The sequence below is a fragment of the Zea mays genome, chromosome 10, assembly GCF_902167145.1.
Source record: "Zea mays cultivar B73 chromosome 10, Zm-B73-REFERENCE-NAM-5.0, whole genome shotgun sequence".
NCBI lineage: Eukaryota > Viridiplantae > Streptophyta > Magnoliopsida > Poales > Poaceae > Zea > Zea mays.
The window spans coordinates 48,580,603-48,589,331 of record NC_050105.1 but is presented as its reverse complement, the minus strand read 5'-3'; the positions used below and the strand labels follow the sequence as shown (position 1 = coordinate 48,589,331).

Here is an 8,729-nt window from a genome sequence, read left to right as displayed (position 1 = left end):
CCCACTATACAGGCACAGAAAAATAGTATTGTTGCCTGGAATGCCTCTGCACAACCAGTTTGTTGGATGAAGGCAGGCGACGTCGTTGAGCCAAACACAGCAAATACGATGCACAAGATTTGTTCCTCGGCAATGAATGGAGAAATTAAACCAGGGGCATTACGGGGAGTTTAGAAGATGATGAAAAATGAAAGGAAAAATAAATATTAAAAAAGGTTAGAATACTATTTTGAAGAGTAACATCAATTATAAATACTATTATAGAGAAGGTTATTTTAAAAGTACCATAAGGGAGAAGCCTATTAAAACAAGTACCATAATAGCAAAAAAACTCCACGGCGGCAACAGCCACCAGGAAGCTCCTCCACGCCATGGTTGTGGGCTCCCATGGCGAGCAGTTTTCCTGCCCATGGCGCGACGCCGCTGCTCTCTTTTTTCCCCATCTCGCTGTGCTCTCTTGGCCGGCAGCAGCAGGGAGCCACCAGCAGCCATGGCGCCCATGCCCCCTGTTTTTTTCCAGGGCGCCCAGCAGATGCAGCCATGGCCGAGCTCCTTGGGAGCACGCCGGCGCCCTGCTCTTCTCCATGGCCAAGTCCCCTGGTGCAGGCGCCCCTTCCCCTTGGTCGCTGCCTTCGCTGCGTGTGTGGGGTTGCCAGCAGGAGCTCCTCCATGGCCGCCGACGCCCTGCAGCTTCCCTTGCCGGCGCCAAACAGCAGCACATCTCCCTCCTCTTTCTCTGTTCTTGCCATGGCCGAACCCCCTCTCCCAGCCAGCGTCGCCCTTCTTCCCCCAAAAGCAGAGAGCAGCCGCTCCCATATCCCTACAACGCGCTGTCAGTCTTTCCACCCAGCCGGCTCCTCTTCTTCCCTATGGTCGAGCAGCGCCTACCCTCCCTGATTTATTTTCTTGCGCAAGATATTGCCTTGGGACTCGACGCCGCCTCCCCAAGTGCAGCCATGTCCGAGCTTCATTTTTTTCCCTGCTCTGGCCAAGCCCCTTCCGTGCATGGTGGTTGGCTTCGCTGCTGCTCGCTCGCTCCCTTGTTGTGCAGCGCCAAGTAGCAGCAGCACGCCGCGCGCGCCACCTGTTTGACGCAATGCCGAGTCAGGTCGCTGTGCGTCGTCAGCCACCCGTGGGCTCTGCCACGCCAACCAACAGCCACAACAACCCCTTCGTGGCGGGTGCCCCACCTTGCCACGCCACGGTGCCCGTCGTGCTCCTTCGACTTCGCTTCGATCTCACGCGATTGACGGCGCGTTCGTCTTCACGCCACATGTGCAGCAACCACGACTGAGGTTTGATATGGTGAGCCGATGTGTTATTTTGTTGTTAGATCGGATATATATGTGGCTACGATAGTTCTTTTGTACGTCGTAGGGATCGGTCGCGGGTGTATTAATTGTTTGCTAAAGCACTTCGTAGTAAAGTAGTGTGTTAGTTGTGGTAAATTAAATAAAGCGTAAAACATGATTAGTAATTTCCATAGTCGGCTAATGAGTTAGTCTTTGCTAAATATATTTTATGTATTCATCGTGGTGTAGGATAGAGTGGGTCGAAAATATAAATTATGAGACATGTGATTTGTGTTTAAGGACGAGATGTGCGAATAATCGGTTAGTGCTTCACTTGTCTCGTCGATAAATGTGGTCATAAATAATTGTGCTGGACATAAATGTTTGGTCGTTGTATCACTTCCTCTATGTTTATAAGTCGAGTCAAAATGCGGGGTAGGTACGCTAGACGGGTGGTGTCCAAATAAATTAACCTGTCGATGTAGTAGTTGTCGTGCGTGATTTATTGTTATTGAGTAGTTGAATTACGAGTTATGCGAGGATCATGTTAGAAACTAGTGTGCGGCGTGTCACTGAGCTCGGGTGGTAAACAATAGGTCAGTAGGTATGGTTGGTGTCATTAGCAAATGGGGATGATTCCTGTTGTGCGATAAAATTTGAAGGGCAAGGAACATGAGTAGTGTGTCGATCAAGTTAACCGATAGGTTCCGTGAACACGCTTGTGATGCTTTTATATGCATGATGAGATCGATGCCTTGTCGTCGTAGTCTCGGGGAATTTTTGGAAATGTGCTGGTGCTTTACTGATGGGGTTGTATGTACTTGTGATGTATTACAATAGCCATGTGTCGTGCAAGTATCCACAAATGGTGAAAGGTGGTGTATGTTGATAATTGGGAAATAGTCAGTGATTAGCCAACTCATGTTAAGTAGGAGTCGATGACGTAAGTGATTGTGATATAAATAGGTGTGGTGTCTCGGACTGCGATAATAATAGGCAAGCCGACGTGTATGTCGTATGGCGGGCTATGCCATTCCTTTGATTAATCAACTCGTTAGATGACTTTAGTTAAGCTCGTAGTCACGGTGAATTGCGTGTTGTGGTCTAAATGTGTATGGTTATGGTCGCGGATGAAAAGTAGTAGTGTTCATGTGATGTCTAAGTTAAAATGCAAATTATTGGGTGAAACGCGCTTCGATGTTGATTATCGTGGAGAACGCGTGGTTAATTGAGTATGGTAAATCTAGAGCACGAAATGACTTGGATAAAATTTATGAGTCAACTTGATGGTCCTAATTTGACTAATTTAACTCTAACCAACGGTGAAGTGTTAGAATAATTCAAGTCCCTAGAACACGACTAATTCTTGAATTATATAGGAGCTGAAATTTATTGATTGCTGTTTTGGACTGCACGCGCTGTTTTAGTTGTGATGTATGTTTGATGAACTAAATTGTGTTTTTTGTAGATATGTGCTATAGAAAAGTGGTAGATAACTTTATTATCTTGTTGGGGTTAAAAATTTGACAGTCATAGGTCTGACAGTTTAGGAGTTATGCTGTTTACAAATTCGGTAACTGAATCTGTCCAAATTTTGTACAGATTTCAGAAACTGTATTGTTTGTTCAATTTAATGTTGCAATCTGTTCATGGTCGTTATAAGAAAGTTGTAGATGCTTTTCTGATCTTGCTTGTGTTAAAATTTCATAACCACAGACCTCATAGTTTAAGAGTTATGAATTTTACAAACTGCTTGCTGTGTTCTGTCCACCGTCAGAACAGATTTCGAAAACTGTGCTGTTTGATTTAGTTAAACATTGAATCACTTCTTAGTGATTATAAAAGTTATGTAGTACTTTTCCCAAGCTTTCCAAAAAGTTTTGGATCACTATTTTTGGTGGTCTGAAGATTAAGTTACATGTGTTTGAAGTGTGAAGACTGAATCTGTCCAGTTTCGGACAGCACAGCCTTCATAGTATATTTTACCCTTGATACATGCTAAACCAGCCAGGGATGTTTATAAATAATTTGTAGAACATTTAATTAGCTTTCCAGAAAGTCTAAGATCAATTTATTTGGATGTCTGAATCTTCAGTTATGAATTTTTAAAGTCACAAGTCTGAATCTGTCCAAATCTGGACAGCGCTGTTGTGTTAACACCTTTTGACCTTGCTAAGTGTTTAATCATGTTGTGATGACAATACCAAAGTTGTAGTTCACTTTCTAAGCTTTCCAGAAAGTCCTAGTTTAATATTTTTGAATTAATAATTGAAAAGTTATGATCAAAACAAGTGACTGCTGTATTGCTGTCCAAAAATTCTGCTAGTGCCTATTTGATTATTAGTTCACCCTTTTGGCTAAAAATGGTTGGTTAGCACTAAATTAATATAGACTTGTCATGACTAAGCTAGTGATGACATGTGTGCCTTGTTTTATATGTTTCCTTCTCTAGTTGGTTGTGATATAGGAGTTTCCATAGCCCTTGATGCATAGGTCCTATGTTAAATCGGTGTTTGGGATGCTTTTGTGTGATAAATAGAAGAACTAATGAAAAGTCGTATCCAAATAAATAAAGTACGCGTACTTGTGATGTCGTAGTTGTGTCGCGTAAATAAATGAAATGTTGTTGTGTTTTCAATGGTGTTAATGTTGAAAGCCTGATGAAGTATAGATAGCTAATACTAGCATGTGGTTGATTACAGTGTCGTATAATTTAGTGCTTAGTTCGCTACCGTGTATTTGTATATCTTGTGATATTTTTCATTATATTCATACATATGCACCTTGCATCTCATTTAGGACCGAGAGATGACGATCGTGCAAGTGATGTGGTGCCACCCACAAGATGCAGTCGGTGGACGAACCAAGGAAGGATGGACTTAACTAGTGGATGCTCGCCGAGCGAGTATCTCCCCCAGCAAACACTATCTAAGTGTCAAATAAAAGGCAAGCCCCGGTTTTATGCATAACCGTTATATATGCTATTTTACTGCACTTAATGTTTGTAGGCTTGTACTGTGCACTTAAGTGTAGGAGTTGACTGAAACCCTAGTTGCATGAACTCAGGATTCCCTTTGAGATGGATACTAGTATGCTAGGTCGAGTAGCTGCTTTACTAAATAGGGATCTCGGTAGAAGTCGAGTGATTTTTCTAGCACTCGCGCGAGGTCAGGAATTGGTTGTATCCATTTTGATATCATAATGATGGTGGTCTGTGGACAACGATCCATGGGGATGCGTTGTCTACGAGACGGAAATTGGAATAAGGATTAAGGTGTGGTACCGTGTGTCAAGCGTTTGAACGTACTAAACACATGCCGAGAAATATGGTAAATCGGTAAGCCTAGTACCTGAGTGAACCTGCCCGCAGATTGCCCTCCTCACGCGACCTGAGACGTGGTCTCCCATTTCGGTTATGGTGGGTACAAGTGCGGTCACTGCACGACGGCAGTCGGGGTCAGTGAGGCATTGTACGCCAAGGCGGTGAGCCCCTTTCTGTTGCCAGGGAATCGATGGGGACGGTTGATGTGTGTGGGGACAGAGTGCCCCTACATGTCGTGTGTTTAGGTTTACCTTGCAAGGTTTAAAAACTCAATTCGAATCGTCTGCTTCTCACAGCTAATGAGACTGCTTGATCCATGCTGCTACATTGAGTAACAAGTGGAAATGAGGTGACTGGCAAAAGATGTTGATTGATATAATGTTTGATACCATGTATGAATAGCTAGGTACTCATCTAGTTTAAAAAGGATCATACTAAAACTTAAAAGCTAAAACTTGATTTTAGACTGAGCTAGTGCTTTTGGCAAACCAAACCCCTCAGCCAAACAGCTGCATGTCTAGAGGTAGAGGAGTAGACTCCTCACACCGGGTAAGTCTAGCTGAGTATTAGTATACTCAGCCTTGCTTGTGGCATAATTTTTTGCAGGTACTCCTTAGGGTGATTGGTTGATGGTGTGACTTGGCCTTCATCCCTACCACCGGGATAGACGGTCGAGAGGGTTATTGCTTCCGCAGGAGAGGACCAGGAGGAGTAGCGTGGCCAGGCTTCGCCATGTTACTCGGTTTTCTCCGTTAGTTATTTCCGCTGCATTAAAATTTATCGTTATTATTTCTGAAACTCCGATAATGTAATCACTAATGATACTTATTAAATTTGTGGTATTATGCTTTATTGTATTTCTCTGTGCCTCACCTTCGAGTGAGCTAGTGGTATTCGATCCTGGTTAAGTGGCTTTATCGGACTAGATCCGAGGGACTGACGGGTTATTCCTGTTTAAGTGTGTTGCTGCCCTTAAGGGTGCGACTTGGGCACTTAAGCTGGAATAATTCGGGCGGTTCCACCACAACTACGTAGCCTTTACAAAGATTCCTCAGGGCTGTAGCCGCCCGTTAGGTTTCCTAAATGTACCGCATTCCTCCCCAAGGGACAAATCAACCTTGGCAGAGCGAGCCGCATACACCGAGCCCCATTGACGGCACGACGGCGAAGCGAACTACACCCTGAATCCTATAATTATTCAGCTAAGGGCACCCCATTCCACCCTCATGGTTGCACTGTTTTCCCGGGCGGTCATCCAACGAACAGGTCCTTACGGAGAGGCACTCGAGAAACCGCTCGAGCCCCCTTTAAGACCACAGGTATAACATCATAATAAACGAAGGGAAAACAGCGTATCATTGATAATTCTCATCATGTTCATTGAATAGAGTTGGGCAATAGCGTAAGACTAAGCAATAGTAATCCAACCCAAATAGGTAAACAAGGACATGAATAACAAAAGCTAGTCAATCCTTAAGTATAAATGTGTAATGCGGGAGGTGAATTAAAGCATGTATAGGACAGAGATAGGTCAAGGGACACTTGCCTCCACCAACCGACTGCTGCTCAGGGGCTTCTCCTGCGAGTTCTTCGGGTTCCTCAACCGGATCGTTCTCTATGCGAGCACAAGCATACATACATCCATCCATTCGAATTAGGAAACAAACAGTACATCATTACAAGAGAACAAATAGATTAAATATGCATAGAGTATAACATACGATATTGCATTTGCCATGGCTAGAGAAGAAAGGTCTCGCAGTGGTTAAAGCTATACTCAAGGCGTATTACGGGTAGACGCATAACTAGCCATTACGTGCTCTAGTTCCACTTAGTTCCAATAATAAGGATTAGTAACATGCGTTAATAGAATCGTAACCATTACTACAATTGACAACTCGTTATGTTCATGTTAAGAGAAAGAACGAACTTAGCCACTAAATTTCATGTAGTCATACTAATAGATATTTAATATAGGTGTAAAGATAGCTATTATCTAAGCATAATTAACCCATGCCTAGTTATTGCCGCTTCTTGATACAGTTCAATGGGTACTAGCACTTTTAAATGGCGAAGAGCATCTTCGCGCGACAATTCGCACACAACAGGTAAATGACTAAGCGTGATGTTTAAGCGTTGCACGGGCGAACAGGCTACGCGAGCGAGCGAACGAGGCCGCGGACCACTGCTGCGCACACGAGCGAGCGAGCGAGGCCGCCACGAGCAAGTCGCGCGGGATGCCGCAAGCGAGCTGGGACGCCAGGGGGCATGCCACGCCGCGACGTCGCGGGCGAGCCACGCAAGCAAACCGTGCCGGGAGGGGCTGTGCACCGCACCGAAGCCGCGGCGAGGCCATGGCCGCGCGCCAGCAGCCAGGGCGGGCCTGCGCAGGACGCCTGGGACGCGCCGGGCGTCACGGCCGAGCTCCGGCCGCCATGGCCGAGCCGTGCCGAGGTCGCGGGCGGGCGAGCCACGCCGCCACGGCGGGCAGGGCGGGCGCAAGGCCGCGCCGAGCCGCGGGCAGGCGAGCCATGCCGCCACGGCGAGCAGGGCGGGCGCACCGCGCCACGCCGGGGTTGGGCTGCGCGGGCGTGCCATGGCCGGGCCACGCCCACGCCGGGAGGGGGAACGCGCCGGGGCTGGGCGAGACGTCGGGGACACGGTCGCGCGGGACCGGGGTCGGGCCGCCGCGCGAGATGGGGGCGGGGTTGGGCTCGCCGAGGCCGCGGGCGGGCGCGAGAGAGGGGGGCGCCGAGGGCGGGCGAGGCCGGGGCCGACCGCGCCGGAGAACCGAGCCGCCATGGCCGCGCCGCCGAGCTGGGGCCGCGGACGGGCACGCCGCGCCGGGCCGCGCCAGCCGGACGGGCGCGAGGGAGGAGGGGAGGGGGTCAGGGCGGGCGCGCCTCGCACCGAGGTCGGGATGCCGCGCAGCGCGCCATGGCCGAGCGCCAGAGGCCGGGCCGGGGCTCCGCCGCGCCGAGAAGAAGGGACGAGGGGGGAGGAAGAAAGGGAGGGGGTCGGGGCTCACCACGGACGGGCGACAGGCGGCGGTGTCGGGCGAGCCGGGGGCGGGCAGGGGAACGGCGTGAGGTAGGAGGAGGGATCATGTGCGGGGTAGAGGGGAGGAGAGAGAAAGGGGGGTTTGGGGAGGGCTGACGGGTGGGGCCCGCAGGTGGGAGAGGTGGCGGCGGCGCAACCGTCCGTGCGCCGCGCGCGGGGGATGCGGGGGGATGCGGCTGGGCCGCCACTTGGGCCCAAAGCGGGGGGCGCGAGGGGGCGAGCTGGGCCGCGGCGCCGCCGGCCCACGGCGCGAAGGGGAAGGGGAGAGGGGGAAGCATGCCGCGCGGAGGGGGGGCGGCTGGGCCATGCCAGGAAATCGGCCCAAGAGAGGAGGGGGGCTTTTATATTTACTTTTTTCTATTCTAGCCATAATTCACCACTAAAATGCATGATTCACAAACTCTCTCAATCAAACAGCAAAAACTGCAAGGTCCGGCATGATGCAACAACTAAATAAAATATTTCTAGGGTTTATTATTAGTATACGACTTGGAGTTTTGAAAATAGGTAGGGTTTTAGCGAAAGAAATGGGGAAAGAGAGGTAACGCCCGAATTTAGCGAGCGATAGAGAAAGAAAAAATTCAACTCGAAATTCGGGTCGTTACAATTAGTGACGTGTGTCCAAAAGAATCTGAGGAGCCCACACAAACACAAGATCAACCATCATCTTCCATGCAAGCATCTCCACCAACTCAAGATGAGGACAAAGCTCAGGAAGAAGAGAATGAAGATCAAGAAGATGAGCCACCTCAAGAGGAGAACATTGATCAAGGGGGAGATGATGATAATGAAGACAAGGAAGATGAACAAGAGATTAGGGATCAAAGACCGTCACACCCAAGAGTCCACCAAGCAATTCAAAGAGATCACCCCATCAACTCCATTCTTGGTGATATTCACAAGGGGGTAACCACTAGATATCGAGTTGCTCATTTCTGCAAACATTACTCTTTTGTGTCTTCTATTGAGCCATACAGGATAGAGGATGCATTAAGAGATCTGGATTGGGTGGTGGCTATGCAAGAGGAGCTCAACAATTTCACGAGGAATGAGGT

General features: G+C 48.4%; 1 protein-coding gene across 2 annotated transcripts; it reads left to right on the top strand.

Moving 5' to 3' along the window:
- On the top strand, positions 1-5,471 carry LOC100502192 (uncharacterized). Of its 2 annotated transcripts, XM_035963175.1 has the most exons (3): positions 1-1,305; positions 4,092-4,238; positions 5,221-5,471. In XM_035963175.1, the coding sequence occupies exon 1, from the start codon at positions 410-412 to the stop codon at positions 1,292-1,294; it is 885 nt and encodes a 294-aa protein (XP_035819068.1). In that variant the 5' UTR covers positions 1-409; the 3' UTR covers positions 1,295-1,305; positions 4,092-4,238; positions 5,221-5,471. The 2 variants fall into 2 exon arrangements, with proteins under 2 accessions (XP_035819068.1, NP_001183598.1); NM_001196669.1 differs by lacking the exon at positions 5,221-5,471 and having other exon boundaries at positions 343-1,305; positions 4,092-4,336.
- The last annotated feature ends 3,258 nt before the right edge of the window (positions 5,472-8,729 follow it).

Excerpts from the sequence above, each read along its gene's own strand:
- LOC100502192 (XM_035963175.1), top strand. The coding sequence starts at position 410 with ATGGCGCGACGCCGCTGCTCTCTTTTTTCCCCATCTCGCTGTGCTCTC.